The sequence below is a fragment of the Dryobates pubescens genome, chromosome 9, assembly GCF_014839835.1.
Source record: "Dryobates pubescens isolate bDryPub1 chromosome 9, bDryPub1.pri, whole genome shotgun sequence".
NCBI classification, from domain to species: Eukaryota; Metazoa; Chordata; class Aves; order Piciformes; family Picidae; genus Dryobates; species Dryobates pubescens.
The window spans coordinates 27,708,597-27,722,112 of NC_071620.1; the positions used below are offsets into that span (position 1 = coordinate 27,708,597).

Genomic DNA, 13,516 nt, shown 5'->3' on the forward strand with positions numbered 1-13,516 from the left:
ATGCTTTGCACAATTCCTGGTAGATGACATCAGTTGCTCTTCCCTCTCATGATGATCTCATAGTTCAACAAGGGCAAGTGTAGAGCCCTGCACTTAGGGAAAAATAACCCCCTGCACCTGTGCAGCTTAGGGTTTAACATGCTGGAAAGCAGCTCTGCCAAGAAGGACCTGGGAGCACTGGTGGACAAGTAGTTCACCATGAGCCAGCAGTATACCTTCATGTCCACAAAGGCCAGTGACCTCCTGGCCATGGAGGTTCTCCCCTCTACCCTGCTTTAGTGAGGCCACATCTGGATTGTTGTGTCCAGTTCTGGGACCCTCAGTTCAAGAGAGACAGGGACCTACCAGAGAAAATCCAACAGAGGCTACAAAGATGCTAAGGAGTCCACAACATCTTCTGAGAAAAGGCTGAGAGACCTAATGCACAAACTGAAACCCAGGAGGTTCCATCTGAACAGGAGGAGAAACTTCTTTACTTTGAAGGGGCCAGAGCACTGGAGCAAGCTGCCCAGAGAGGTTGTAGAATCTTCTCTCAAGAGATTTCAAACCTGCCTGTACATTGTGGTCCTGGCAAGCCTGCTGTAGGTGACCCTGCTTCAGCAGGGTGGTTGGACTGGAGGTCTCTTCCAAACCCCATCACGGTGGGATTCTGAGAAACCAAGATGGGGTTTCTCTCTGGTTTGGAGTTGTGCTCAAGGAATGGTGAATGAGCTCTGTCTGTGCCTTTACTTGTGCCTCCTATGGGAAGACTTGTGAACCTGAAAAGGATGCAACTACCTTTTTGTTAAGAAGCTTTGTTTTAAGCAAGTTTTGGTTGGCAAGTTACTAAATATTATTCTGGTAGGTCTTTCCCCCCCACCCTGATTTTAGTGATTGCATTGGGAAATTTGTTACATCTTCTGTAACTGTTTTCTTTGGAGGAAATGACCAGAACTTTTGACTAAAAAAGAGGAAGAGCTGAGTTCATGTTGTGCCACAAAGTATTTAGCGCTTGTGTTATCATTGTTCTTAAATTTACAATGGCCCATTTCCTTGCAACCTTTGAGCTAACAACTTCACAACAGGCTTATAGCTCCAAGAAAAAGATCTTGAAATTCTATTTAGGAGTCCTGGTGAGCAGTGCCAGATGTGACCTCTCAAAGCAATGTAAGCAAAGGCTTAACATGAATAGTAAATACTGCATGGTTATGACGAACATGAAACCTCCAGCTATATTGAGTGTCCTAAAATATTTCCAATCACAGCAAACCCAGAGCATTACAGGAGAGCAAAGAAAAATAATAAAAACCCTGAACACCCAAGATTTTGCCACATCCTGTTCTTGTAAGTCTCTTTTCCTTGTAGCTTCTGCTCAACTTATCCACATCAGTGAGCAGATCAACAAAGCCTGTAGCAGAACTGCACTCTGTCTCATTCTGGGAGAGGGAGAAGCAGGCAAATTATGGTTTCTTTGTGGAAGGGAAGAAAATGCTGTGTGGAACTATATTTAAACTCAGGTTGGGTCTTGCCAGATGATGGAGATTTGCCTGTACCACATGGAAAAAAGGGACTCTGCATGAAAAGCTTCAGATGAAAGTGTTATCTCCTCCTCTGGACCTTTGCTAGGCTTCATACTTGGCCATTCACAGTGTTGTCATTTCTGCATAGATCTTAGGTCAGATTTAGCACTCTGCTATTACAGTAAACTGTGGCTGTGCTGAATCCCCTCAAACTGGTTTTCAGCTCAATTCAGTGTTCCAAACCACGAGTTTAGGATTGTGTCAAATAATTAAGAAATACCACACTTCCAGTTTGAACCTTAAGATAGGCAAGTTCACTTATTTCCCACCATGGCTTAATTACTAAGTAAAAAACAGCTCCTGAGCTAGCAGGTGGTGTATGAAAGTGCACGGCAGAGGTCCTTGCACGAAGTCAGGGGTGTTTCTAAATGAAGATGTATAGTGCTGTTTAAACAACCAGCTCTGGTTTTATATCATAATGTACTTCAATTAGAAGAAACAATCACCTGTCAGTTTAGGATTAAGGGACTTGGAAACCCCAGGAGATTTAGGCTTTGTGGCTTAATGTGTAAATAGCAGTTTGTGCTCAGTTCAGGACTGCCTTTACTTTTCCTTAATGTGTTCTCTGAAGGATGTTATTTAGCACTTCATCAGAATAAGGGTTTTTCAGTGGCTCTGGGGTGTGGGTGTGGTGTGTTCCTCCTTGCAATTCAACACACAGTTGAAGAAGCCTAGGAATTTTGTGTGTGTGTGTCTTTATGGCTTACAGAATTTACATAATTGGTTGCTTATGTAGCATTTCTCTAGTTTTCTTTGTGATGTTTCTGTGCTGTGTGAAATGTCTCAGCAATTTTCCAAGGGCTATCCTAGCAGCAGTGCTGTGCATGGCCTTTAAATTCAGGGCCCCTGCACATGAATTATTTCAGTGTTATCAGGATGGAGGTGCAAGTGGATGGAAGGAAAGCAGAACTTCTAAAACTAACTGCTGCTCTGACAGCTCTGAAATGACCCTGCAGCTCTACCTGCTTATTTTAAAATCTGCCTAAAGAGAGGATCATGATGCAAGAGGGATTTCAAAATAACTGTTTAAAACATGTGGGTATTGCAGTCCAGAGACATGACCATAGCTCTTCTTGACATTTTGTGGCCAGCTCAGAAGTCCTCGGCACAGGTGAGACGCAGCAGACCTCTTGCTGCAGGTTCACAAGAGGCCACAACAATGATCCAAGGGCTGAACCCTCCCTCTACTGTGAAGGCAATATGAGAAAGTTGAGACTGTTCAGCCTGGAAAAGATATGGCTCCAGGGAGACATTCTTGTGGCCATTCAGTACTTAAAGGGGCCAAGCAGAAAGATGGAGACAAGACAAGGGGTGACGATTTTAAATTAAAAGAGGGAGATTTAGATTAGATCTAAGAGAGAGATGGTAGATTCCTTATCCTTGTAAACATTCCAGGTCAGGTTGTTTGGGGTTCTGAGCAACCTGATCTAGTTGAAGATGTCCCTGCTGACTGTAGGGGGTTGGATCAGATGACCTTGAAAGGTCCCTTCCAACCCTAACCATTTCACACAATGGTTAGCTTTGTACTAACTGGCCTACGTCATGGCAGAAGGGACTTGGAGATGACCAGGCTCACCTGGGACCAAAGTGGAACATGTTTCTGCAGGCAGGTAATGGCACCATAAACCAATAGTGCAAGGCAACTGGTGCAGACAGTTTGACTGGCATGAACTGAGATCATGGGACTGCCACAATAGGCATGTGTTGAGCAGAAATAAGATGCAAGCCATAGATGATCTCAAATGGTATTTTGGATTAAACATTCTTGTTCGAGCAGAATTCCTCCTAAAGTGAGCTAAGAACTGCAGTTAAGGACAGGAAGTGTTACTTGCTTAATAGTGAAGAATGTGTTCAGAATGGGTTGTTTGTTTGCTCAGCCATTTCTTTTACAGAACTGGCCTTTATTTTTATCATACTTCTCACTTGTATGCCAACCACGTGGCTATAAATAGGACTCATGAACCTCTTTGCTGCTCTATGAGGCCACATAACCACAGTTATACTTTTGGTGGACTTTAAATCACAGTAGTCTGTGATTAAAAGAGAAGCAAGCAAACAGGTTGGGGGGCAGGGGAAAGGGGAAGGGGGAAGGCAGACTCTGAAATGTCTCTGTCCTACCGTGTATCAGTCATCCCATAACATGCTGTTAAAGTAAATGGGACATTGTGAGGTACTGGTGCGTTCAGCAGCACAGCAGGGGCATCCTGCTTGCAGCATTCAGTAGCCACCAGATGCTTAGAATGCTACCTAAATTACCTCCTTTCTTCATTCCACAGAAACCAAGCTCAGAATGACCAGGCTCACAGAGTGACTCCGAGTAAGTTAAGACAGTCTTCCCATTTATGATCAGGTTAACCTTGAGGTGGAGTTCCTTGATGCTGTGTCCTAGGCATAAACAGAAGGATTGCTCAGTGGAAGTACAAGGGTAAATGGTAACCACTCTTCAAAAAGTCTGTTTTTCCCCTGCCCTTTAAGCCACTAGATGTTTTCTCTGAGAACCCCTGATATGTAGAAATTCATGCTTCAGGAACATGTTTCTAAGTCCCTGAAGGTATATTACAGGTGATAGAATAGCACATGTCTTCATTATTAAGTAAACTACGACCATTCACTGACTCTGAGGCCAATTGGTGTAGTAAATCTTATATCCACATCTGAACCTTCTTTCCTCCTGTCCCTAGCAGAGGGACCATATCCAGTGGGCACCCAGAAGCAGCCTATTGCCTGTAACTGCTGTCTGGGAAAATGTTAAAACTGTGCCAGGGACCAATATTCCACCTGAACGTGAGGAAAAACTTTCCTATGAGAATTCTAGAGCACTGAAGCAGATTGTTCAGAGAGGTTGTGAAGCCTCCTTCTCTGGAGAGAGTCCAAACACACCTGGACATTATTATCCTGGGCAACCTGCTCTGGATGACCTTGTTTAGTAGGTGGATTGGACTAGATGATCTCCAGAGGTCTTTCCAACTCCCACCATTCTAGAATTCTGTAATAGCAGCTTGGTAGTACCAGGAGGTTGCCCGCTTGTGCCTGGCTTGCTAGCATATATGCAACCAGGGACGTGCTGTACTCTGTGTTGAAAAAGGATTTGCAACACCTGTAATGTGATTTTGCAGGCTTCTCTAACTATGCAGCCACTTAAAACAGCTGGTCCCCAGGAAAAGGACCAACATGTCTCACAAGAGACAGACCTTTCACATGCAAGAAAGCTTTCCCAGGTGCTAAAAGACACACAAAGTTATTTTGAGCACCAGGAGTGTACAGCAGCATTCTCAGGTTTACACTCTGTTAGCAGAGATTCTAGGTGAGCTCAGGGCCAACAGGGTTGCAAGAAGCTGGTTTTTCTTTGTACAAGAATCACAGTGAAAGCTGTGGTTAATATTAACTTGTACATCCAGCTGAAGTGGAGTTTTACTTTTGATTTTTTTATTGCTAATCAGGCAAGGGCTGAAGAGTATAATTTTGGCCAACACAAGTGGTAAACTGGTGGCACAACTTGCCTCAGGATAGCAATTCCCTGCATGGTCAGGAGGGACAGAGCTGTGGTCCCATCTTGCCCTTCAGTCTCCTACTTACAAAGGCCAGCCTTGACTGTTCATGCTGACACATTGAGTGTGGATGCTGTAGATGTCTCGTCCAACAAGACCCTGCCCAGAAGACGTAGATGTGAAGAAAGCTCTAAAGCAGCCCCTACCTTGGCTATCCATGTGTACAAATGAAGGGTGGGAAAGTAACAGGGCCTGAGGGCTAATATGACCTGCTTAGGGGCACACACATGCTCTAAAGCCATACTGGTAACTGACATTTCTTGTAGTCCTGTACAGGGTTTGAAATGTCTCAGAAATGAAAGCCATTCATATGTGAAAGGAGGCTGTCACCATTGCTTACTTAGAGTCTGACCTTATGCTTGAATTACCTGCTTATAGCATAAGAAAACAGCAATTCACTTACTTAGTGCCATGGCAGCTCTGATGTTAAAGGTGTGGGTTGTGATATCAGAACAGCGGTCAATGGTGAAAGCAAAGTCTTGCTTGGGATCTGTTCAGAGACAGAAAACATTGGGTAATGAGTTGTACTTTTAATGTGATACTGGCTGTATAGAAGAAAACAATAAAAAAAAAATACTTAAAAGGGCCTATAAGAAAGCTGGGCATAGACTTTCTATCAGGGTCTCTTGTGACAGGACAAGGGGTGGTGGTTTTAAACTAAAAGAGGGAGATTCATACTAAACAGAAGGAAGAAATTATTTACACTGAGCCTGGTGAAACATTGGCCCAGGTTGCCCAGAGAGGTGGTAGGTGTCCTATCCCTGGAAACATTCCAGGTCAGGTTTTCTGGGGCTCAGAGAAACCTGTTGCAGTTGAAGATGTTCCTGCTGACTGCAGCAGGGCTGGGCTAGATGACCTTGAAAGGTCCCTTCAACCCTAACCATCCTGTGATTATATACCATGGATAGCTTTGTACTACCTGGCCTGGATCATAGCAGAAGGGACCTTGTGGTGCCTAGGCTCACCTGGGACCGAAGTTGGATGGTTTACACAGAGCTGGTGGTGACAAAACATAGACTTGAGAATGTAATTATCTTTTTAAGTTATTGTTGTTTGAGGTAGTCTTATCACTGAATCAAAAACAATGTGTTGGGAGGATTTTCCTTTGTTGTGGTGAAATTTGTCATGACTGTCCCCTGTGAGGCTCAGCTGGCATCTCCATGCTCTGGTTTTGTAGCAGTGCTGCACAGATGAAGCACCTTGTGTGGAGCAAGCCTATGTGACCAAACCTTAATTAGAGGGAAGGATGAAATGAAAGTTCTGGGAGGAGCTGGGGGCTCTTAGCCAGGCTCTGCAAGCACATAGATCATCAGTAGTCCAAAAAGAGTTCCCAAGTCTAGGTTTTGGCAAAATAAAATAACTATTTAAACAAGTGAAGTAAAAGGCACTGGTATTTACCACAGCTCTGTGTCCATGTGCTGGATTTTTGTTCTCCCTACCACTGGAGCATTCTATGCAGTTGCATGATCTTCTTGGGACAAAATTGCCCAAGTTGTTTATTGGCTCAACCATAACAAGAGTCAGAGGGCTCTCTTTCCTCCATTTCCCTATTCCTGTCAGTTTTCACTTTGTTATTGCAGCTTAGAAGCTGTTGCAATCAGGCAGGAGGGCAGTTTCCTGCTCCATCTGGAAAGTGTATCAAACTTCTCTTTTCTCCAAGACCGTTAGTCCTGCTTCCTCTCTGGACTCTACCATCTCTCAAGGCTTGGTTTCCGTTTTCCCCTGGAGTCCTGCAAGAGCCCCTCTCATTTCTGTTTTGTGCGTGATGTGATGATAACTTTCAGGAAGCAGCTGCTCAGATTCAGAACAGCTTGGGCATTCATGCCTCCAAACAGCATTGGTTGTCAAATGACTAAAATAGTTGTCCCTGTAATTTCCAGAGGGAGCTCCGGTCCAAAACAGCACTGTATCATCTACGACGCTCTCCTCTTTTCAAAGAAACTAGGATGTCAACAAATTAAACCATGAGGTTAGGGTTATAGGCAGAATTTTTAGTTCAAAATTTCTCACCAGTATCTGTTTGGATGGAAAAAGGGAATTTATGAATGAGGTTAATGGTTGAATTAGATGACCTGAAAGGTCTCCTCTTCCAGTCAAAATGGTTCTATAAAACCAGGCGTCTCAGGAAAGTATGGGCTTCTTACCATGACCCTGATCCCAGGCTTGGCTTAGGTTGAATGTTTGGGGGTTTCTTTTCCCTATGATTTGAGCTGTTTTGCCAGATGACATCTTTTATGGTGCACTATAGCTGTGGGTGTCTTCTACTGCACCACTAATGATGTAGCACTGGACTCTGGTGTATCTAGAGTAGTGTTGTCTGGTTCCTGGAGAGGAAGAAATTATGACAGTGCTCACTTGAGAAGTTCTAGTCAAATTTGTGAATGGGAGTGCTTGGGTATTGTGATGTTACTCTGCTGCTGAGAAAGGTAAACTTTTACACTGGCAAAAGAACCCTCAATTAATTTTCTGACTGTCTCCCTGTGGAAGTTCAGGCTCTGATTGAAATTCAACGTTGTGGTGTACATGGGAGCCCCATACTGAAATCAATTGGAAAGATGGCTGTGTTGCTAAAGCTATAGTTCCAGGCAGCCTGGGTTCCAAAATGTGTAGACAGAATGGTTGCTGCTAAATGGAAGCAGTCCAATTCAAGAGGGACAGGAAACTACTGGAGGCAGAGTCCAAAGGAGTGTATGAGGATGATTAGGGGAGTGGAGCATCTCCTATGATGAGAGGCTGAGAGACCTGGTTTTAAAATCTCCTGATTTTATCAACACTGGTCATGAGGATGATGCTGGCCTCTTTTCAGTGGTGCCCAGTGACAGGACAAGGGGAACAGGCACAAATCAGAACACAGGAGCTTTCACTTCAACTTAAGGAAAAGCTTCTTTACCTTGAGGGTGCCAGATCCCCAGGCTGCCCAGAGAGGCTGTGGAGTCTTGTTCTCTAGAGACTTCCAAAACCCACACGGACACTTGGTCTAGGTGTATCTAGGTGTACCTCCATTAGCAGGGGGAGTTGAACTAGGTGATCTTCAGAGGTGTCTTACAAACCTTACCACTCAGTGATTCTATGAAACTAAATAGTGGTTTTAACCCCTGGACAAGTGAAGATGTCTGTACATTCAGCTGTACGCTGGAAACTGAGCACGCCATAGCGTGGCAAAGGCAACCCCAGGCAATTGTCATTTTTGTGTTTCATCTCAGCTGCACAACTGTGAGTCACTCTGTGTCTCTTTCAATCCTTATTCTTCCTTATTTGTTTAAATCTGAAGTGAGCTGGTTAGACTGGGGAAAAAAACCCTAAAGTTATGTCTTTCACATGTGCAGAGCAGTAACATTTACCGTTACATCTCTAAAATACGTGGGGCTGCCCTTCAGCCTTCCCCATCTCTGCAGCGTTTCGTAGCACACAGTACTGCATGTTCCCAGACTTCCCTCCACCCACTCCCTTCAATCTGCTCTATCTTCCATAATTAAAACTAGAAACTCTTCAACTGGTTGCAGAGTTTTGCTTTTCCAGTTCAGCTTTGATATATTACCAGCACTTGAAACATCACTGGAGATTTTGCAAACACGTTGAGGTTTAGCAGTGCAAATCTGCTTACTTGAGGGGAAAAGTGATGGATTTTTTCCCTCTTTTTAATACTTTTGTTTTGGGGGGGTGGGGTGGGGGTGGGGTTGTCTGTGTATCTAGTGAGAAGGGCTTGAGCTGCCCCATGTTTGCAGCAAACATGGGAGCTGGATTTTTGTCTCAAGTTTCTCTCTAGACAGTTTTAAATCTTAAGCAACTGTTCTGAGATGAGTCTTGGGCTTTTGTGAGCAACTGATAACCATAAGATCTCTTGAACCTGCTGTTTCATCTTGGTGTTGTGGCTAATACTGAGCTGCCAACTGTGTCTAGCATTGGATGTACAGCTCTTGCTGAAAACTGGTTTCTGTAGTAACATTCTGATCTGAGAGGTAAATGTGGGACATACCTGGCATCTTGCTGTTGATCTCCCCTTCCATGGCATAGTGACATCTGGTCCCAGGCCTCCCACCTCCCATTTCACCCCTACCCAGGTACCCACATGCAGATTTATTGCTATGTTGGCATGCTTGGCAATTTTCTTTGCATATGACCTGTAGTGGCAGCGTAGTGCAAGATTTCAGCCTGGCTTATTGTGAGCTACTCATGGTGATGGATTTGGCTGAGGGTTTGTAGAAGACTTAGCACATGTTTGTAGTGGAAGCTCAGGTGTGTTTCTCACCTTTTCTTCCTAGAGTTTCTTTTCCTGCACTTGTTCTTGGCACAAAGTTCATAGGTAAATCAGCTCAACATACTTACAATGCTGTATCTATGTGACTGTCCTGGTGCAGTCTTTGTACTTTTGATGGAGATGATTACCCCAGCAATGGGGATGACAGATGGGAGCACACTTTCATGCCTCCGTTAATGCAGCTGTGGGCCATAAGCTTATGCTCTTGCTTGAAATGTGGATGTGCACCTAGCCACAAGGCTGTAATCTGGGGCTGCCCTTACACCTCACATTCTCTTGTGCTCTGGGAGGTGGTCTCCAGCAGGAAGATGAAGCAGACAGCTGGGAATGATAATGTGTTAACCCACTGTGGCTATATCCTTTAGAGCCTGAGCTGCTAGATGATTAACTGAGCATTGCATGGCCAGATGGGATGTACCTGTTAGAAGGATTTTGCTGGGCTGGTGTATAACAGCCTCTGCCTTTTATTATTCTCTCTCTCTCCCCCCATCTTGTCAACTTTTCTCTGCTGGCTTCTCACCTGAATCTGTTCTAAAATTATGTTATTTCCATATGAGCATGAAACACACTGATAGGAATAAATAGGAGCAGCAAGCAGGCAAGCCTTGCTTGGAAGAGTCCACATCTGTAAGTCCTGCAGTGGTGAAAAGACTCTCCAAATTAGTAAACTTTGGGTGTTTCAAAATAATGTGTCAGAATTTTCTGGAATGACACAGCTGCAATTAACTAAGGTCATACAAGGAGAGACTTGGTGCTAGGGGAGATGGAAATTAGCACAACGAAGAAACATATTTAGTAACTACCCAACACTTCTCACCTTCAAAGCTCTGAATGAAATCAATTCATTAATTCTTACAACAGTCAAGGTGATGAAAGGTGAGGGAAAGAATGAGGAACTCTTTGGCATCTCAGACTTTATGTATTCACTCAATATTTTCCCTTTAATGTCTGTTTAAATAAATTAACTTGAATGCTCAAGGTTATGCTTGACACTGGAATCTGTTTATAAGGTACTGAGGAAGAAGCATCAGATGAATTAGCAACTCTCCAGTTCCCTGAGTGCATTCAGTTTGAACTTCCCATTGGGCCTACTTTAACTGCATGCTACTGCAATGTTCAGGCATGGCTGGACAGAGCAGAGTGACCTTCTGACCAGAGCATGTCAGAAGAGATGGTGAGACTCTCATGTTGGCTGTGTCCAGTTTGTCATGAGGGTGCTTCATCCCAAGATGCTTACTTTGGGCATGACCAGCTCCAGGCTTTTGCCTAGTTCAGACAAGAATTCTGGTCTCCTTGGAGGGTATCTCCTGTACCTTTCTGTCTTGCTCAGGCAAGATGGAGGTGAAAGAATAGGGAAGATTACAGTTCAGATTAATGTGCTGGGGGCACAGGCTGTGTTAATTTCCTGTTGCAAGAATACTGAATGCTGGTAATGCAAAAAGCAATTACATACTGCTTGGTTAGATTAAGACACATGAGTTACTGCCTGGTGTTTATGGATCTAGTTTTGGAGCAAGGTGATTCCAGTGACTTACAAAATTAGCTTAAAAAGGACAAAGACTTTTGTCTCTTGCTGTTTCAAATAAAATTAATTGCTGAGTGTGACTGATGTCCACATTCACAAATATTCAGAAGCAGTCACTTGGAAGGCTGGTAGTTTTTCAAAGCATGTTGCTGGGGCACTGACTGCAATATTAGCAGCATTTGGGGTGTGAGGAACAGGTGTGGGGTGGAGGACTCGGCCCATGAGCAAAAGGCTTGAAGTGCGGCAGAAGAAGAGAGGAAGGGATTTGCCCAGTATCAAGCTAAGGTCATACAGCTACCACCTGTGGCCATTGAGTCAGGAGGCCTGGGAAAATTGAGAGGAGTCCCTGTGAAGAGAGCAGATGTGAGGGGCTCTCTGAAGCTTCAGGAAGGGGTTTGAGGGTGGGAGTGTCACCAGCATGCATAAAAGAGCCTTGCTAAAGACCTGACCAGATTTTTCCTGCCTTTTCCTGCCCAAACCACCTTTATAATAGTAAGCTTGTTGGAGCTGGTTGCTAGGGCTCGAGGGGAGGCCTGAAGGTTATGGAGACTTCCCTGCCCTTTTGCCAGTGGTAGTATTTGGAAAGGTTGGGGTTTTTTGCTTTGTTTTCTTAATGCTTTATCTGATAAGACAAAGCCTTGTCTAAGGGTGATTAAGAAGACAAAACTGAAGGATGCTGTCTTTGAGAGATTGCACATTCAGATCTGTATTTGTATTTCATAATCCTGGTTTGTCCTAGTTAGCTTGAGAGAGAAACGGGAGGCAGGGCAGACTTCAGCTACAGCAGTGTAATGAGCAAATGCTGCATTAATTTGGGCCCAGCAGGGAATGTATTAGAGAGAGTCTTTATTCTTCTGTTCAGTTGGTGAGAAAACACCACTGCACTGCACGAGAAAGATGCCTACAGTAATTGCCTGTATTCCTAAGCAGATTCGTCTCCTCTCTTCATATGTCTTTTTATTGTTCTTTATACTGCTCTGCTTGAGACAGATGAGACAGAGATCTCTGGACATCAGTGCTTCCCAGCACGACTGGGGATTCACAACAGAATTCCAGGCTTGTATCAGAAACATCATCAAACGTTCCCAGCAGCTGCCCTACTGCTAGACACATGCCATGCTCTGGGACAGCAAGCTTTACTGATTGGTTATACAGCACAGTAGTCAGCAGCATATAAATGGGCTTAATGTTCCCACTTTCCCAGGATGGGCTGAAATCCAGGGCAGGAGAGTGGTAGAATGTGCCATGATCCCTCTGCTGAGGAAACTTGCTGAGTTCCCACTTGCCTTATCATTTGACAGGAGCCATCCATCTTCAGGTGAGAAGGAAACTGGTGCATTGAATTAAATCATGGTAGCTTTCAAGATCCTAGAGTTTGGCAACTAGAAGCTCTCCTGAGTCTAAAAGAAGCATCTAGGACAGATGGATTTGGTACATGGTGGTTCCGTATGGGATGTTTAGGTATCGTGTCCCTCCCTAGTTTTAGGTTGCCATAAGCTGCCCTGAGGTTGGTGCAGTGACACCAACACACAGTAATACTGAAGCCCCTTTTGCATTTTTTGAGGTGTGTTAATTTTTCTGAGATTATTCTGGATATTTTTGGTGATGGATATTAAACCACCACAAGAACCTGATCTCCTTCCTCTACTTTCTCTGTTAAACTGTACCAGTCATAGGGTCCTATTCTGAGGCTGTGATGACAGCTCTAGATGGCACAGTGTGGTGTCAAGAAGGTCTATCAATACTTCATATGCTTACCCAAAAAGCTTTGCATTGGAGCACTTTTGAGCAGATGTGGTTTGTTCTCGCTCCTGATGCAGGGAATCAGAATCATTTTTGTTGGAAGAGACTTTTAAGGTCACTGAGTCCAACTGTTAATGCAACACCATCACCACTAAAACATGTCCATCAGAACCACATCTACAAGTCTGTTAAATCCCTCCAGGGATGGGAACTCCACCATTACCTTGGGCAGCCTGTTCCAGGCCTTGACAACACTTTTGGGGAACAAATTTTCCCTAATGTTCAATCTAAAACACTTCTGGCAGAACTTGAGGACTTTTTCTCTTGTTACTTGGGAGACTTACTTCTATGTGGCTCCAGGGTCCTTTCAGGGAGTTGTAAAGAGCAAGAAGGTTTCCTCTCAGCCTTCTTTCCTCAAGGCTAAGTAACCCCAGTCCCCCAGCTGCTCCTCAGAACACTTGTGCTCTAGACCCTTCACCAGCCTCACTATTGTTCTTTGAACCCACTCCATAATCTCAATGTCCTTCTACTCTGCCCTGGTGAGGCCACACCTGGAATACTGTGTCAAATTTTGGGCTTCCCAATTCAAAAGAGATAGGGATCTGCAGGAGACAGTCCAGTGGAGAACTATGAGGATGATTGCAGGACCTGAACATCTCTCATCTGAAGTAAGACTCAGAGACCTGGCACTGTTTAGTCTTGAGAGAAGGCTGGGGGGGGGTGGATCTTATCAACATCTATAAATATCTGAGGGGTGGGTGCCAAGATGAAGATGCCAGGGTCTTTTCAGTGGTGCCCAGTGACAGGACAAGGAATAACTGATACAAGCTAGAATACAGGAGATTCCACCTCAATATGAGGAACCACTTGTTTACTGAAACAG

The 13,516-nt window shown here is 44.3% G+C and overlaps 1 protein-coding gene across 1 annotated transcript in view; it reads right to left on the bottom strand.

Moving 5' to 3' along the window:
• The window catches only part of LY86 (lymphocyte antigen 86), a 33,100-nt gene that overhangs the window by 11,551 nt on the left and 8,033 nt on the right, over positions 1–13,516 (bottom strand). Inside the window, exons 2-3 of the mRNA XM_009897152.2 lie at positions 5,511–5,597; positions 3,816–3,944 (exon numbers count right to left, since the gene is read on the bottom strand). Coding sequence (XP_009895454.1) covers positions 3,816–3,944; positions 5,511–5,597 — 216 coding nt within the window. The remainder of the gene's footprint in view (positions 1–3,815; positions 3,945–5,510; positions 5,598–13,516) is intronic.